General features: G+C 40.7%; 2 protein-coding genes across 2 annotated transcripts; one reads left to right on the forward strand and one right to left on the reverse strand.

Annotated features, from left to right (window-relative positions):
• The first annotated feature begins 5,332 nt into the window (after positions 1-5,332).
• On the forward strand, positions 5,333-7,829 carry LOC120560359 (lymphocyte antigen 6G-like). The gene is made up of 4 exons (XM_039802758.1): positions 5,333-5,385; positions 6,768-6,957; positions 7,303-7,401; positions 7,534-7,829. Exons 2-4 carry the CDS (start codon positions 6,912-6,914, stop codon positions 7,680-7,682), a joined length of 294 nt encoding a protein of 97 aa, XP_039658692.1. The 5' UTR covers positions 5,333-5,385; positions 6,768-6,911; the 3' UTR covers positions 7,683-7,829.
• Positions 7,830-10,405: 2,576 nt separating this feature from the next.
• LOC120560360 (myogenesis-regulating glycosidase-like) lies at positions 10,406-19,003 on the reverse strand. The gene is made up of 6 exons (XM_039802760.1): positions 18,891-19,003; positions 16,329-16,819; positions 14,936-15,467; positions 13,034-13,838; positions 12,781-12,899; positions 10,406-11,638 (listed from the first exon to the last, which is right to left on the reverse strand). The coding sequence occupies exons 2-6, from the start codon at positions 16,604-16,606 to the stop codon at positions 11,291-11,293; spliced, it is 2,082 nt and encodes a 693-aa protein (XP_039658694.1). The 5' UTR covers positions 16,607-16,819; positions 18,891-19,003; the 3' UTR covers positions 10,406-11,290.
• Positions 19,004-19,006: the final 3 nt, after the last annotated feature.

Consider the following 19,006-nt stretch of genomic DNA (forward strand, 5'->3'; position numbering starts at 1 on the left):
GTCAATGCTACTTAAGAACTCATAAAGCTCCTGTAATACTGGCCTGGCGCCCACAAAGTTGGTCCCTTGATCCGACCAGAGCTTTCTTGGGTGACCCCTGAGAGCTGTGAAGCGTTGGTATGCTTTCAGGAATCCTTCCGTTGACAGATCTTCCACAATGTCAGCATGTACAGCTCTCGAAGCCATACAGCTGAGCACCACACTCCAGACTTTCATTTTTGTCCTTCGTCTTATAGTATCTTTAACAACATAGGGGCTGAAAAGGTCCAATGCCGTAAACTCGAAGGGTGCGGCAGGTTCAGTTCGCTCGAGGGGAAGCTCACTCATCACCTGTTTGCACATTTTCGCTTTCGTCTTTCGAAAGTGCATACAGGAGTCAATGACATTCCTGGCAATCCTTGGTCTGAGCACTACCTATGCTTTAGACCTCACCCGGAGGAGTGTGCCAGCAACACCTTCGTGGTTGGCTTCATGGGCCTCTCGTCTGAGAAGGGTGCTGATCCACGCATTGTAGGGGACCAGGGGCACACCGATCTCTCCCTGGGTAATGGCCTGGACCCTACCATGGCATCTCAGGAGCCCTGAAGCTTTATCCCTGCTGACAACGAGTCTGTTTAGTGTCGTCACAGGAAACGTAACTCCCTTCTGGGCAGCTAGACACAGGTCATGGAATGCAGCTTTGCGTTCCTTTACTGTCAATACTGCCTCCCATTTTGCTGGCGTAGAGGCCCTGCCTACACGGGCCAACCACTTCTTCACAGCTCTGCGGACATAACCAACTACTCCACAGAGCTTAGCTAGAGAACTGCACCTTGTTGGATCCACTTGGTCTATGAGCGTGGCTCCCCACAGCATCTCCGTTTCTTTGGTCTCAGTTGAAGTCAATTTCCTCCTGTTATCTGGGGATGCTGGAGCCCTGCTAACTCCATCTGCGACTATTGGATCTTCGCCACTAGGACTGTCAGGGCTTAAAGTGTAAAGTGCAGGTTAACCACCACAACCAATTCATATGTAAATAAAGTGCTCAATATGTATATTTTAAACATTTCTGTCTTAAAATGCGTTAAAATAAAATGTATTGGTGTTTCTTCAAAGGTAGCATGTTTTTTACAACTGGGTGATGACGTCATAAGAGGGAGTAGCAACCCATAGCAGGTACATAGACAGGCCAACAACGGGACAATTCTATCCATTTTCGCCATCTTATTCATCCCTAAATTCACTTCTGACAACGTTTTAGGCGAGAAATTAACTGTTTTGATTTCGAATATAGGCAGTCTTGCGAAAATCGTTGCTAAATTGACAATTTGCTTTAAAGTTTTCGGAGTTGAGAAGCTCCGTAAAGTAACGCGACAACCAGCAGCGCCTGCCCCGGCCGCTGGCTCGTCGCTCGGACAGTCTCGCCCGGACACAACGCTGTAAACCGGAGGTCTCTCAGACCGCTCTCGTAAATAAGAGGCTTTTATTTCGCCGTTGACGGATTGTTTGTTTAAATATCACAACACATGTCCATCATAAGATTAACGGGAACCTGTGGTCAACTGTCTTTTCGGAGTTAAACTCAACAAGCACCTGACAACCTCGCTGGCCAGCCGTCTCTCACACACACACACACACACACACACGGCCACAAACACACATACCAACCCGGTCTCACGGCAGTTCGTGTTATGTCAACGTTATTTTAATCTATTGATACGTGTTCACGGAGACGTTTTTGTCGGTTTTTACGTGGCGGACAACACGAAAATGTGAAGTAATGTATTTCAATGGGAAGCATATTTTGTGGCCACAGCACGAAAATGGTAGGGAGTAATATAAAAAGCCGAAAATCCGAGTAGGGAGATTGGTCTGGGTGGTGGATGGGTCAAACAACACAGGACTTTCACCCGGGCGAGCGGGGATCGCGTCCTGTGTGCGGCGCTTTGTTTCCCGGGGATGGTGTCCCTGCGTATGGCGTTTTGTCTCGCGTGTTACTGTGGCGCGTCTCCCGGGGTTTAAGGCGCCCTTTCCCCGTAAGGTTTTTCCTAAACCCAACCTCCGCCAACCCATTATTGTGGCGCGTCCCCAGCGGGCCGCCTTGCGGGCGCCTTGCGGGCGCCTTGCGGGCGCCTCCCGGTTTATGGAGCTTTCTTTTTGGCCGCCTCCCGGCGTCCTTTCCCTGAGAAAATAACGTGACATTTACACGTAAAAAACGAGAAAAACGTCTCCGTGAACACGTATCAATAGATTAAGAATAACGTTGACATAACACATAAGAGAATGGGTCACAGAGGCAGCAGTAAAATCAGCCCATGCGATCTAGCATACCCTTTCAATACCCACATCAATTAGGCTACATCTTACTGGAAATGTTTCAGAGCTGTGGTTGTAGAAATGTACCGGAAACTGTTGCAACAGGAAACCACACGCACAGCATAGTCGGCCTGACACCGAAACTGTGTTCTGTGAGCATCAGATATGGAGTATCTTAAACCATTTGTTCTCTTTAACATGTGGATTTAAAAAATATAAAACAATCACAAATCCAATTTTCTTACTTCAAAAGAGAGCAATCAGAATCATAAATGGGGCAAATTATCGTAACCCGACAAATCAGTTATTTATAAACTTACAGGTAGGTAAAGGCCACTTTTTGGTAAATCGTTTGGGACAATAATACAATACCATATATGCCTTTTCCTTGTGTTTTTATGATTACTAATGATAATTATGTAATAAAATATAATTATTTAGGCCCTACAGTTCTTGAAACATCAGCTGTGCCAACTTTTTTTGCATGAGCAGTTTCAGGTAAAATGGGCCAGCTGTTCAGGTAAAATGGGCCAGTCAAACTACAAAGGGAAATAGTAATTTATCATCAATATTAATTTTAAAACACAGTTGCTTATACAGCCACATAACATTTAAATTGCATTAAACAAACATTCATATGTGCCATTAAAAAAAACATTTTGGGTGCAAACCCACATATTCAAATGTGCATAAAAAAGTCCATTATGGAACAGCATAGATCAGTGAACTGATGTCAGTGGTGTGTGTGTGTGTGTGTGTTTTGTGTGTGTGTGTGTGTGTGTGTGTGTGTGTGTGTGTGTGTGTGTGTGTGTGTGTGTGTGTGTGTGTGTGAACAACACATTTAGAACGAAATGTGCAAATTCACGTTCAAAATTGATAACTGATATGTTTGTGTGTGATGAAAACACAACAATATCTACTACCATTATTACTGTTGGGGAGGTCATGGTGAGTGTGTGTGTGTGTGTGTGTGTGTGTGTGTGTGTGTGTGTGTGTGTGTGTGTGTGTGTGTGTGTGTGTGTGTGTGTGTGTGTGTGTGTGTGTGTGTGTGTGTGTGTGTGTGTGTGAGTGTGTGTGTACGCACGTACGTACACATACACTAACTCACTCACTCAAACATGTGTATGTGTGTTTGTGAGTGACACAGATGATGGCCCATTTTAGCTGAAACCATGTTGCCCATTTTACCTCAGTGGGTTAAGGTAAAATGGGCCACCAAGAAAAACATTGTTTTTTTAAAAAATATGTTCATATACCAAACTAACAACATTGTTTCTGATTGATGCCATCAAGACAGATATTAAAGTGATGGTTCGGAGTAATTTACCCTAGGGTCCTTTGCACCATGACCTCGAGCCAAACACCCCCCCAGAAGCTTTTTTCACCTGGGTCGAACATTGGGCGAGTTAGCGTAGAGTAGCGTTAGCCGCTGAATAGCTTAGAGCGGGGCTAATGGACCCACGTTTGTATCTCGTAAATGACCCCACTAATAACCCCAGAAGTTTATGTAAATAACACTTGCCTGCTGGCTTCTGCTCTCTGCTGTTGTTGTTGCTGCTGTGAGTCTAACTGCAGGTAGCAGCAGCAACAGAGAGCAGAAGAGAGCAGGCAAGTGTTCATAAACTTCTGGTGTACTTACAAACTTTCCAATCCATCGTTTTATGAGTGCATAACCTATTTGTACTAGTGTAGACCTTTGGTATCATTTCGGGCATTATTAGTGGGGTCATTTACGAGATACAAACGTGGGTCCATTAGCCCCGCGCTAAGCTATTCAGCGGCTAACGCTACTCTACGCTAACTCGCCCAATGTTAGACCCAGGCGAAACAAGCTTCTGGGAGGGTGTTTGGCTCGAGGTCATGGTGCAAAGTACCCTAGGGTGAATTACTCCGAACCATCACTTTAAGCATAGTTTTTTTATGTGCATGTTTTTTTTTATATAGATTTATCATCCTTATAATAGTTTAGTTAGATTTGGTATGCCAGGCTACTTAACATGCAGCTTTCTGGTGCAGTCTTGATTTGAATTATTGCCCCGCCCACCATAGCAACCATAAACCAATCAAATCACCTGTTACTTGTCAAGTACAGTTAAGATAACAGTTTGAAATCCTTTGCAGTCATTGGCTCTAAATTCCAGAGGGGCTGGGACCCCCAAAACTTAAATGGCCCATTTTACCTGATGGCCCATTTTACCTGATATCACCTACTTAAATTTAGTGAACTTGTCAACCTTACAATAGCATCACTAATGTATATAATATATAGTATAATATACATAGTATAATATATATATATATATATATATATATATATATATATTGTATTAGTATTGTTATTGTTGTTGTTTTTGTTTTCATGTTTTCTTGTCTGATCATTTCATGTTTGTTTGTAGAAGTAAAAGCAACAATGTTTTGTTTTGTATGTTGCTTGTTATCAGTGCATTGACTGTTGTGAGTTACAGACGGCCGAAAAAAAAAAAAAAAATACACATGCACATCCACCGACCCTAAATCCTGCACAGACAAATACAACCGAAATCTATGTGAGATGATGCTGTAGAAATCAATGGAATACTTTGAAGTGAACTATGGCAGTATTTACGCCCTGGTTTGTACGAACCGATATATATATATATATATAAATAGGCCTATATATATATATAGGCTATATATATATATAAATATAGATATAGATATATATTTTATGTGCAAACGATGATTCACCTCACTTACAGTTACAATAGCCCAGAGATGGGAAGTAACGAAGTACAAATACTTCGTTACTGTACTTAAGTAGATATTTCGGATATTTCTACTTTACTTTACTATTTTTTTTTGTGGCGACTTTTTACTTTTACCCCTTACATTTTAACACGAATATCGGTACTTTCTACTCCTTACATTTTTAAAATTGGCTCGTTACTTTAGTTTTGTACAAGAGGTCGTAATGTCGGAGAATAGCGCGGACACGCGCCTCACACCGCGAGCGGGCGCGGGCGCCACACAGAAAAAAGTGAGAAAAAAGAAAGAGAGACTGCTGTCCGGAGGATAATCAGTTGAGATCGTGTGTGTGCGTCCTTGAGAACTGTAAGTAGTATAACTTATGTTGTCAGTTCATGTAAGCCTGTTGTTGTATTGGTCTATAGTTCCTGCACAGTTAAAGTAGGTTAGCTAGTGATTTAGTTGTTTGTGTTCTTCACCTGTTAGCTAGGTTTCACATTGCTTGTAATGCATCAAAAGAAAGAAGTTGTCTCTGTCCGTGTTTTACAGACACACCTGGGGCGAAGTTTGAAACCAGCATCAGCTTTAAATACGGTCCTAATCTAATCCTCACTAGCAAGTTTCAAATAATTTCACTGGAGTTACCGTTATTATTTTTCACGTGATCAATACCGAATTCAATCTAATTGGATGGGAATATACTGTAGGCTACGTTGCATGTAACGCACCACTACAAGACGACTCGACAGATTCGGCCGCATTCTGCATTCATTTGCAGCAAATAATTGCAGCTTGATGGTGGTAACGTTAGCACTAGTAGTATGGACGGCGACATGATTGAAAATGAAGAAAACGGAGATCCCAGAGATTAGGCAGACAAGCAGCAAGACATTCCCAATCATCCCTGGCCTTATCTGAGAGAGATGTTTGAGATAGGCTAGGAGGCGTCAAGTATGACTCCTGGCCAATGTGCTGTGTAACTCTAAAAGTATGGGGAACTTCTTAATTAATCTATGTTTAGTAATTCATATTGTATCCTTTATTTTCTTTCTATATTTGAGCACACATACATGTAGATTCCTTTAAATGTTAAGGGGACGATTAAAAAAGAGAAACTGGATCTGTGAATTCTCACAGAATCACAATTGAATTCATATCTTGCTACTCAGTCCGAATCTTATTAAGCTGGAGTCCCAGTCTCTGTCACACTAATCATATATGTGATGTTTGGCAGACATCCATTTAAAATGTAGACAATGGCATATAAAGAGCCTGGTTTTTATGTCCACTGAAGTTTCTCATCTTGCACTCTAGTAACGTGTGTGGTCCAGGTAGCTTTGTTTAAAAAGTGGTTGTCATTCGCAAGGCTACTTTTACTTTTATACTTTAAGTACATTTCAACGCCTGTACTTTGTTACTTTTACTTAAGTAAAGAAGTTAAATCAGTACTTCTACTTTTACCAGAGTAATTTTTAACACAAGTATCTGTACTTCTACTTAAGTACGGGAAGTGAGTACTTTTGCCATCTCTGCAATAGCCAATATATAGTTGGAGTCAGATGTCTACATTACTTTCTCTCTGGGATAATCTGCTCACTTTGGGAGAAGGATTCGTGAGGAAATGCAACTGAAAGAAAACTAACGGGTTGGACTATAAAAGAAAGAGATCTATCTTTATAAAATATATTTATCTGCTATGAGAAATGATTTACGTTTCATTTCTTGTATTTGACTGTATACCCATGAAGTCAGATGTCTACATGATCGACTGGTGGTCGACCAAAGTGATCACTTTGGGAGGAGCCGTTGGGAAGATAAAACTGAAAGAAGACTAGCTTGGACTAGTTCTTTTCTCAGGGTTGGACAAAAGTCTAATTTTCTCTCCGTTCACGATGCAGTTTTATGGAGCTCTGATCCTGTTTTTGACTCTGTCTGCAGGTAAGAACAGATTGATTCATGTGTATTGGCCTCAATTTAACTTATTATTGTGTTGGGTGTTGGCGTCTGAAAGTGTGATAGGGCTCATACTTTTCGTTTCTTATTAATTCATGAATTAATTGAAAGATATAGGCGTAGATGAGATTTTATTTTTGCGGGGTATTTAAAATCTCATTTGCAACACTTCCAGACTATAGTGTTTTTCACAAAACACGTTTTAGATGTGTTGTGAAGAAAAAAAGGTTAAAATTGATTATGTGTTTTTATAAAATGTGTAAACCAATGAGTATTAGATTTGGAGTAACTTAAAACCAATGTGTGTCACTATTCTCTATTTCTATATAGCATGTGGATTGACTTGCTACCACTGTCAAGGCAAGAACTGCGCAGACAAGTTAACTTGTCCTATTGGCTTAGACCGTTGTTCCTCCATCGAATTGAACGGTGAGTTGTTCTTCCACAGCTAATATTAATGATTTAAAAAATATTATCTATGAGCTGATCTATTGCTGTATTAAATGCCTGGTGGATTTTATTTTTGTTAAAACTTTTATTTTTGTCCATCATGTCTTGCAGGTGTCATTGTGAAGAGCTGCATGACGAGTGAACTATGTCGCAGCCCCATAAAGTGCTGTGAGAGCGACTTGTGTAACAGCGCCGTACCCACTGGTTCCAGTGTCCTCCTCCTGCTGGTTTCCTCAGCCATCATCACACTCTTTCTCTAAGGCTCTGGAGCAGCTACAGCTTAAGAACACTTCTCTTACTCAATTGGTACAACTCAAGAAGAATAACCACATTTTCAAGATGTAAAAGCTGTGAATGACTGCAGATCAATGTTTGTTTAATAAAAACACAATATGAAAAACACCATATAATCGACTATTGAATTGTTTAATTATTTAAGTTTTGCACTTCACATCACCATTTACAGTAAAAGTAGCTTTGTTATGAAGCCCTAATAAACAGAACATAAAATGTACAATCATAAGCAAATCAATAAATGATGGTTAGTTGTTGATCCTGAGGATTAATGAAGCAGATCAGCAGACTTTAGACTTTGCATATCCTGCTTTGATGCCAGTGGTTAATTTGTACAGGCCTACTTATCACCACAAAGTGCTGAAATGCAAAGCATTCAAAGGTTAACAAACTTTGTCACCACTTCAGACACAAATAAAATGTAGAAAATATTTGGTGTTCTGTGTCAGATATTAAACTGGCCAAACAAATAACCGGTGTGACAAATAGCTTATTTCTTTATACAGTTTGACCTGCCATACACTTTCTTTATAGAGGTGGGAAAAAGAAGAGTGAATAAGGCAATGTGGCACTGAGAATCAACACCTGATTTTTTTTTTCAGCGCACAGAAAACAGAGAGTTAGGTGACCATGAGGAGATATTTGCTGAATTTTACAAAAAGTGTATTGGATTAACATCACTTACTATACCTTTAAATATAGACAAATTCATTGAAAAATCTGTGTAAAATGGAGCATATTGTTGTTATGAGAAAACGTTTTGACGATGTTCATGTTTTCAACTCATTGTAAGGATTACATAGTTGTGTTTAGGGTAATTAAACATATGGATGTTGTAGAGATATTTCTATTTTATAGACGTGTCATTTTACCTAGATGTGTCATATTATTCAAGTTATAGTGTGAAGTTTATCATGTTGCTCATTGCATGAGTTGCGTGTGTATCTTGAGAAGGTTATAAGTTCCAGGGGATACACGACTCCTATACCAAGATGTCTCAGATGCACAGAATGTTTTAGCTTACACCTTTAATTATAGTTTAAAATGTGCTAGTATGTACTGTTTGTTCTAGATAGAGAAGTAGATCGAAATAGGAAGTGAAAAGGTTACGAGAAGCAAGAAAGAGGAAGCTGCAGTTAAAAAACTTTAAGTTAAAAATTCCCTACAATGTCAAGCTTTTTACACAAAAACAAACATACTGTATGTATACAGAAAGTGAAAAAAACTATTTTGTTTCCTTTAGCAGTTTACCTTAATTCAGAAAGTATTTATTTACTGAAATACATAGACTGTTAACATTACCAGTCATTCAATTAAGAAACACATCTCTAACTCTCTCGTGTCAAAATGGAAATACCCAGATGGATTTCACCAAGTCTCTTCCAGTAAAATATTGGCAAATTCATTTATTTAGTGTTTTCACAAAATCCCTTTAAACATGATTAACTCACAATGGTTAATCTAGTTTACTTACATGTCGGCCACAAAAACATACAGGTAATATTATTCCAAAATTATACTTTTTTTCCAATCTAATTTACCCCTTAAAGCTACTGTGTGTACGATTTTATCATTTATGACTTTGGCAACATCTGGTGGTAGTATCAGGAATGTAAAAAAAGCAACACAAAGACTTCCAATTTACAGAAATTGTTTCATTTTTCAACATATTTACATATCAATAATTTGAAAGATGCGCTAATCCCATAACAATTCTATATATAGTGACTTAAATATTTCAAAAACAGTGCTGACTCTAGCTAGTATATTTTTTAGTTTTTATTATGCAGGCAAGGCATTTTGATAACTTAACCATTGGTGTGCTTTACTTTATGGCAGAAATCACTGTATAAGAGCAGACAAACATGTATTCAGATGTTAGAACCTCAAGAACTTTGCAATGTCAGCGCTTAAAAACGTAAAAGGTGCAAAGCATCAAGCATATCACTGTGTGCAGAGGGGAGTGTTTCATCACTCTACTGGTTCTTTGTGCTAAGGATGGCATAGCTTAGTTCAGCTGATAAGGCAAATAAAGTCACAAGGAAGACATGGACGGCACATTGTAATATGGCCTCTTTGAGAACAATGCCTGTCTTACAGTAAAAGGCAAACCAGTTGCATTAGTGTCATTAATGTATTTCTTGCTGTGGAACAACAAAATTACAACAACATAAGAAATGTTTTTCTTTTAAATCTACCCTGAGCTGTGAATTTAACTTGTACAGATGAAAAAGCATAAAGCAGTAGATTTTGGCACTGAAATGACAGAATGGCACAACAGGTCAAGGAATGTTGACTTAAAAATATAAAATGTCTGTTGATCATGACAAGTTACCTACATTTAAACCCAGTCACTTGAATTTACGGTTTATACACTCAAATACTATCCTCCAAATTAAAAAAAAAGTACATTAATATAAAGAGAAAGTACCTGACAATTGTCACATGTTGTCAGTGCAATGCTAATTAATGAATATTTGCTTAAACATAGGTAGTTGGGAATGTTTTCCACAATACAGCAGTTGCTATGGTGACAAAGTGCATGGACCAAGTACCAAGTGTGGACTGGTAGCTGGAGTGGTGCCAGTTAGTGATGGTCAAATGAAGCTTTGCAAACCACTGTCTTTATTTTCTGAGCTCACTAGATGGCGCTCGCTGTTCAACAAAGGGTTGAAAAGACACTGAAATGCCGTTCCTTTAACCTTTTTATTTGAACAGAGAGCGCCATCTAGTGAGCTCAGAAAATAAAGACAGTGGTTTGCGAAGCTTCATTTGACCATCACTACTGCCGAGGTGCCCTTGAACTAGGCACCAACCCTTCAACTGTTCAGGGCACCATTCTGTGAGGCAGCCCCCTCACCCTGACATGTTTCCTCTTGCAGGCTTGATGAAAGTATACATTATTATTACTATTATTCCTCTGAGCAAGTGCTGAGTGCAGATTTATTGCCGGTTCAGTGCCAAACCCTGTCAAGCCATATTTAAGACAGATCATTTCATCTACGCTTCATCACCCTAAAAACCAAAACCATTCTATGGGTAGGCTTTGAAGAAAATTTGTAATCTAGTAGTCCATTCAGTGGAAGACTGCAGTGACGATACAATCAGAGATCTTTTTTGGTGTTTTAAGCCCCCAACATCGTCTTCCAGGCAGCACTGCATGGAAGGCACTAGGGTAAGGGTTAAGGTTAGGGTTAGGTGCCTTGAAGTCAACGGTCGCAGCGCTGCCTTGAAGTCGACGGTGGGGGCTTAAAACACCATTGAGCATGGAAGGCACATGAGGATGAGGATCAGCTTAAGGATGGAGCAAGATAATCAGAAGTGAACACAAGTTTCATTCTAATTCTTTGGGCGGACGGATATAACCTGCAGGTAGATGTCCGAAGAAAGAGCTGGTCAGAGGAGACATGAGGTTCACCTTTACCAAAAATCACACTCTGCTATGGCAGCAGATCCCCTAGTTGACATTTCCCATTGAAAAACAAACATCTCCTGCTATTTCCTGGCATGTGTGCTCACAAGAACGTACATGTGCATACAGTATGTGTGTGTGAGTTAATGTCTCTTTATGTCTTCAGTAAACCCTTGTAAAGAAAGCTATCTCGTCCAGGTCCACAGGGTAGTCAGTGAGGTACATTGGGCCTTTATCAAAATGTTCCCCCTTGTAGCTTTTCCATCGTCCTGCAGGCAGGTAGATGTCCCTCTCCTGCTTTCCTGGCTCCAACACCGGAGCCACCATCAGATCATCCCCGATCAGGAACTGGGAGTCGATCTTGTAGGCTGCCTCGTCAACGTTGGCGATCCACCAGAGGGGTCTTATGATCGGGTCTCCTGTTTTAAGAACCTCGCCTGCAAGTTCGAGAACTCTTGGCGCCACCAGAGTTTCATGGAGCTCTGTGAACTTCTGCGCTATCTGTACCACCTGCAGGTGAACGCACAAAGATACAGTTTTAGCATCACAGTGGAGCATGGTGGCTGGCTAATTAAGACACTTGTGTGGGTGGTTTTCTTCATTTACATACATTTATATTACCTAGTCATCTAGCAAATGTATAAATTGGTTATCATGCTTTCTTAATAAATAAACAGCTTAGGCTTGAAACGTACCTTTTCTAAATGTAATAAAGTAAAAAATAAAATCAGAGACCATTCTACAGTGTTATAGGGCTGGGCGATCTCTAAAGCCACGTGCAATATCACAAGCACTCTTATTAAAACAGACTGATCAAGATAAAATACAAAGACAGGGTTTTCCTATTAGTAAATATACAGATGCAACACTTGGAAAATTATCCAAAATAAATAGCCTATATATTAAAAAAAAAGCTGGCCTATCTCTAAGAAAGCAGATTAAAAAGAGGTAAAGAGAGAGAGAGAGAGAGAGAGAGAGAGAGAGAGAGAGAGAGAGAGAGAGAGAGAGAGAGAGAGAGAGACTTAAGTGTATGATACAAAAACATTCTTACAATGCTGACCGTTACTGTAGAGTTCTCTGGTTTATCAGTGAAGTGTCTGAACTACACTGCAGACTGGATCGTGAGTGACGGCTGATTCATTATGAACGGGTCCAGTGCGGGTTGAATGCGCTTCGGCAGGTCAGCGGCATTACCGACGTCTTGTGTATTATTAAATGTCTGTATCGTCACTGAGCTGCATTTTTTATGAACTATGATAATGTGGCCATGGGTCACATCTCTCGCTCAGGTCAAGCAGGCGCTATCTCACACACTGTTACTCATAGGACTGAAGTTAGTTGCATCCAGTAATACTGTTCTTCCGGGTTTATCGCCGTGGCTTGAACTTGATTGAAAATTGGTCATGTAACGCAACATTAAATCATATCGATGTGAACAGTATTGTCTAATCTCATATCTCGTTTGAAAATATATCGATATAAGCCAAAATATTTATATACCGCCCAGCCCTACAGTGTTGCGATTGAAAAAAATGCAATTACCACAGAAAATTCTACTCATAGTGGTTTTAATTTCAAGCAGAGGAAATAACAGAACCTGGGGAAATAAACATGTATCTTGTTCAACTAATACAACCTTTCACTTTGCTCACCTCATTGTCATAGGCCCACGGTGGTATAGAGAACTGCATGGCAGGCATGAAAGCAGACAGCTCCAACCATCGGATGTACAGCTCTCTGTCCGGCAGAACATTTTTGCCATTTAAACCACCTAAAAATACAAACAGACAAAGACAAAGACTGTAAACTAACACCAGATCAAAGATCAAAATGTGTCTTTAAGATGGCCAACTTTGGACGCTCTAAAACTCTCTGTAGTCATATGTTATGGGTATCATACTGTACCTGCAGTGCGGTTGGGGTATGCATTCCCTCCTATCATATCGGGTAAGACAAACTGGTAGCCCAGAATGCTAATCGTCAGAACGGTCGGGATGATGGACTTGAGGCCGAGCTCATAACCCCACACAGAGTCTCTGTCAATGATCCTGAAGAAGCAGGAGATGTCCTGACTCTGGTAACCCACCCTCAGCTCTGCACGCTCACTGAACGGGATGGCCATCTCTGTGTAGTAGCGGGTGAAGGTGGAGGGGTCAGACAGTGGGACCAGGGTGCTAAACTGGCGTGGGAGATAGCTTGTCTCTCCTCCACCAAACTTGAAGGACGTCACGTCATAGCGGGTTTTGATCATACTCAGATGTGAGGAATACCACTCACGGGCGTCTGGGTTGGTAAAGTCCAAGATTCCTCCAATGCCGTTCCACCAGCGAACCAGAGCAGGCAGCTCACCGCTCGGCTCCCGAACAAACAGTCCTTTCTCCACAGCAACGCCAAAATTAATGGAGTCATAGTTGATAAAAGGATGTGTCCAGAGCGACACTTGAAACCCGTCTTCTCGGAGTTTGTCAAACATACCGCTAGCATTGGGGAACTTTTGCGGGTCAAAGTCAAACTCTCCATAGTCAGCAGTGTAGCGGTCGTCCAGCTCCAGATGGGAGCATGTGAAGCCATGCTTAGTGATGTCAGAGGCGTAGCGCAGCAGCTTCTCCTGAGTTACAGCCGTCTTGTGGAGAGCCCATGTGGACCACAATGGCTGCTTAAACACTTCAGGAGATGGGACCTTGATAGGCTTTGGGAAATACCGCCGCACCTGGAAACAACACAGGCATACAGAGCAGAGACTTTTACTGGGCTATTCACATCAACAGTTTTTGTTTTTTCATCCAAGAATGCAGTGACAAAGTTTGTTCCACGTATTTGCTTTCAAGCCAAGAGTTAGATGAGAAGATATACACCACTCTCATTTATGTCTATTAAATATTAAACAGCCAGTTAGCTTAGCTTAGCATTATGACTGGAAATGGTGGGGAACAGCTAGCCTGGCTCCGGAGGTAGTCATTGCTTCCAGTCTTAATGCTAAGCTTAGCTAATCGGCCATTTAATTGCAGAAATATGAGAGTGATATCGATCTTCTCATCTAAGTCTTGGCAAGAAATTCAAAAAATTCCCAAAATGTCATAAAATTCCTTCAAATACAACTTTCGTCAGCAGAGGTGTGGAATCAAAACTAGTCTTACTTTAGCAACTAACCATTTTTTTGTTGATTTAATCTATTGTTTGTTTTGATTAATGAAGTAATCATCTAAGTCTATAAAATGTGGGACAATGTAGATCACAGTTTCCCCAGAGTCCATGGTTACACCTTCAAACGTCTGGTTATCGTCCAACAGTTCAAAACAAACATTACATCGCATTATAGTCATATAAAACTGAAAAAAAAGCTAATCTTCACAATGGAGAAACTAGAACCAGAGACTTCTTGGTGGTTTTGGTAGATAAATGACTGTCATTGATAAAATGTCTGTCTTTACAGCAGTTAAGAAAACATTATGATTTAGATGAACATCCAGCCAATACTACAACTTTGCTCTGGCATTTCCTGTCATCTTCACTCACAATTTGCCTGGAAGAGAACACATGCATCTTTAAGTGTTCTTGTGCAGTTATTTGGTGCGTATCCAAATGTAAATAATTCCTACCTGACCCAAAACATCCCAACAAGCAATGCTTCAGACTTTGACTTTACTCATTTTATCATACTGAGGCTAGTTTAAACGCAAACTAAGTTTTAACTTCAAGACACTAAACTAACCTGCACTTATGTGAATAATAAAAGTTATATAGGAAATAAGATTAGGGATTGTGCTCTTACCATCAAAACAAAATCCACAGTATGTCTTTACTTACCATGTATTTGTGAATAGAGGTAACATCCGAACCCACACACACTCTATAGCTGAGTTCAGGTAAGGCCTGCTGACCCTCTGGGGGTCTGAAGGGAGAGTCCTGGTATCGGGCCTGGAACCTCAGTGTCCTGTCCTTCTCTGACCAGCCCAAATGAAAAGGTACCGAGTCATTAATCTTTATGGCGGTCGCATTTGAAGACAGCCAATAGCGTTCTAAGATTCCCCCAAAAGCATTCCGGTTCAAGTAGACATCACTGGTGATGAAAGGCTGCGGTTCCTTCTCGCCCTGCATCCTGATAGGCCAGTACTGTGTTGCCGTCTCTGCCCCTCCATACCAATGAGAGTCGTTATAGGCCATGGCGTGCTCCACTGAGTGCTTATTTTGCAGCTCCTCCCAGCGAACACGGTAACACATCACGGTGTCTTTAGTTTGAACCGTCTGGATGAAGAAGTTGAGCTTGCCACTATCTGACTGAGTGCAGCTCAGAATATTTCCCTCCTTTGAGCAGGAGTCCAGATCCAGAGTGCCAGACCTGGGAGGGAGCATCAACAGAGGGGAAGAATATATAAATTACCTTGTTAAGCACCGCACTAAGTATTACAAGCCTATATAATAAGTACTAGACTATAAAATTACTACAACAGAGAAGAAATGTAATCACAATACAGAAAGTTATTGTTTGCTCCATACAATTACTCTATTTTACTCCAAGTGCAGGGATTGTACTAAGCTATTTCTATCGATGTGAACTCTGCTGATAAAGCATGTCCTACTAAATCAGTTTTCCCTAAGGGTGTAATCATGTGTCTGCCTTGTGTGGCTTTCCATTATCCAAACACACATTTGCAGACAGGAAGCTTTTTAGTACGGCTCAGCACACAAAAGAAGAACAACTGTGTTGAGGCCAAACAAAAAAGCATATATGTAACAACAACCAAGATTTACTGGCTGTTAGTTTCACAAGCACACACAAGTGTTTATTAGGAGAGTTCACATTGCTTTTTTTTGGTCACTCTGTATTTCGATTGCTCTGAAATGTTTCCACATCTCCCGTACTTAATAGTAAAGATGAAATGGTCATTTGATTGACAAAAAAAATGTATCTGCAATTATTTAGATAATTTCCAAGCAGAGTCTCTGGTACCAGTTTACGAAATCTTTGCATTTTATGCTTTTATTGGTTTTATTTTATTGCAAATTCAATATCTTTGGGTTGTGAACTGTTGGTTAGGCAAACTTAGCAATGTGAAAAATGTCACCTTGGTCTCTGAAAAAAATTCTGATGAGTATTTGTAATTTGTTCTTCACATTTTATAGACAGAAAGATGAATCAAGACAATAATAAACAGATTAATCTACAGTATAATTAAATTAATCCCGACAATGAACCCACCTAAAGGACATACTGAAGATGACAGCCCCCGTCTGGTTATGAATAATAAAACCGTCCTTGTTCAGGTCCAACAGCTCAGCCTTCAGCAACCGGGCTTTACGGAGAGACGCGGAGTAGTAGCACCAGGCAACCACTGCAGCCAGCACCAAAACACAGCCTAACATGCCTGCCATCACCAGGGGCCGACCTTCACGAGCCAGTTTCTTCTTCAGTGGGGAACCACCAGTTCCCCCGGCTGTCTGCTGCTCCCCAGGAGCCACCGGGACAATATGATACATACTGAAGACTTAAGGCAGGGAGGTGTATAGGGAAGCAGGTTTGGAGGGGGAGTGGCAGGAGTGAACAGGTGTAGTTAACTTGCTGTCAGTGTCTGTGAAAATGGAAGATATCTTCTGCACACTGGTAGTAGTGAAGATGAAGGAAAGCCTGATGTCTACCTGCCAATTTTTAGCAAAATCTCCATTTCTGAATGAGGGCTGATTTGTCCAAACCTGCAAGATAGACATAGGCAAACAGAGATCAGTATTCAGTTGAATCATGGCCCAACGTGTAAAACATGTCAAGTAAAAGAAATAAGCCACTTCAGATATTATCATGTCATTCACTGATCAACCTTAAAGGAATACGCCACCGTTTGTTGAAATAGGGCTTATCACGGTCTACCCTGGCTGTAGATAGGTGGGCCAACGCATTTTTTGTCTCAGTGCAAGTAATTATGTTGTTTTTTTTGTCTTTTGTTGGCTCACTTTACTCACAACATGCTAACCGGCAACATAGGATTCCATTCACTACGCTAAGCTAACTAGCGGCGGCGTTGCCAGTGTTGCACCGGACTAAAACAATGCATGCACAAAAAATGCGTTGGCCCAACTATCTACAGCTAGGGGAGACCGTGATAAGCCCTTTTTCAACAAACGGTGGCGTATCCCTTTAATGTCCAGTAAGAATGGGAGAATACACAGACAAACTGTGTATGTAAAATAATAATATATTGCCAGGCATACTAGTTAAATTCCCACTAATCGGAATGGGACAGTGTTGTGGTCTAATGTAACCCCCATCACAGAGGGTGTTGCTTGACAATCCTGTTCTAATTATTACCACTGACATTCTCCAGGAGCTATAGTTATAAATAGCTTTGGAGACGTCCACAATGCATGGTCTCGGTTTCCTAATATTCTCTAAAACAATGTATTGTACAATGATTCTTTAAAAGAAAAAAAAGAGTTAATATTTTAGAACACAAGCATGTCCAAAAAAATTTTTATAGTGCTGCTATATGTGTACCACAACCACACCAGTGTACCAAATGTGTTAGTCTCTCCAGTAAAGCTATATGTTACTGTACTGTGTGCACTTTCTGTTAAGTGTCTCCTGCAGCATAGTTCAGCAGAGAGAGAGCACAGAAGCTTTAATCTGGTAAATGGTAGGTAGGTGGCTCTGTAGCCACGTAGGCACTAATAGTAACAGAACCAAAATGACACCATAAAAACAGGCTATGATCAGAGAAAAGACAGACACCATGTCAGCATGGTTCAATTACATTTATCTTTCAGGTAAGAGCAGCTTGGACATGAGTAAATATTATTTAAGACCAGCAGCCCTCAAATAACGGCACTGCAGCAAGCCTACAGTTTTTAAGAGCACAGGCCAATCATCCACAACAGAACCATATTTAACCTCCCAATAGGGATCTTTATCCTCCAGAACAACCCTCTTATTTTATTGTGATGAAGTGTTCGTGGCAATGCAGCAGGGAGGAAAGGAAACCTTGCAAATGCATACTCTGCAAAAAACTGTGTTCCTGTAGTTTAAGCGGCCCTTCCCAGACAGACTGCTCCCTACTTGACTTCTTCTTAAAGACAGTGTACTCAAGCCTGTTAGAAAAAGATCTTTTACCTTCTCTGTGTGTACAATTACGGACAAAACTGCACCAAATCACACTGCCTTGATGGCACAAGCAATTCCATGACACATTGTGTCGTGAGTTGAATATTAGCACTCACTGCTTTTTAAGGAAACAAAAAAAATGAACACACTATTTTATCATGCTTGCAATGCAAAATGCTTAACAGTTACTGATTTGATACAACGTTACAGCAGCAAATAACCATTTTGGTCAGTACAACACAGGAGACTTTACTCTGTGGGTTATGAATGTTTTCTTACCGGGCAGCGAGCTCATAACAGGAACAAGTGAATTGTTTTGTGTTCACATTAGCTTAAGCTTTGCTAGATGATGGTCACGCACAGCACCTACAGATACATATTTTATGTAGCCTAATTTCCACAAAGGTGTCAAGGTTAACTAACTGACCAAACATGTCCTATGTGACAGTGGCTGGTCGATAACCCACAAGCATTCGTCGACAGGACTATTGACGCTGCATCGGGACATGAATTACAGTGACACTGTAACCGGTTGTCACAAATTGGGCTTGAAAACGGTCATGTTTACAGTTAAAAGCTATGTTGACCATGTCAATAACACACAAATAAGTTAGAAAATACATAAAAACTGTCATTTATAGCTCTGTGATCATAAAAACAGAGCTATCTTACCTCCGCATCTGACTCTTCGGGGTCAATGTGTACAGCTGTGAGCGCAGTAACCCACTGCGCAGCCGCAGAGCGGTTTGAAGTTCCATGGTCCCGCCCAGAGCATGGATGGATTTTGG

This window comes from Perca fluviatilis, chromosome 6, assembly GCF_010015445.1.
Source record: "Perca fluviatilis chromosome 6, GENO_Pfluv_1.0, whole genome shotgun sequence".
Taxonomy (NCBI): Eukaryota; Metazoa; Chordata; class Actinopteri; order Perciformes; family Percidae; genus Perca; species Perca fluviatilis.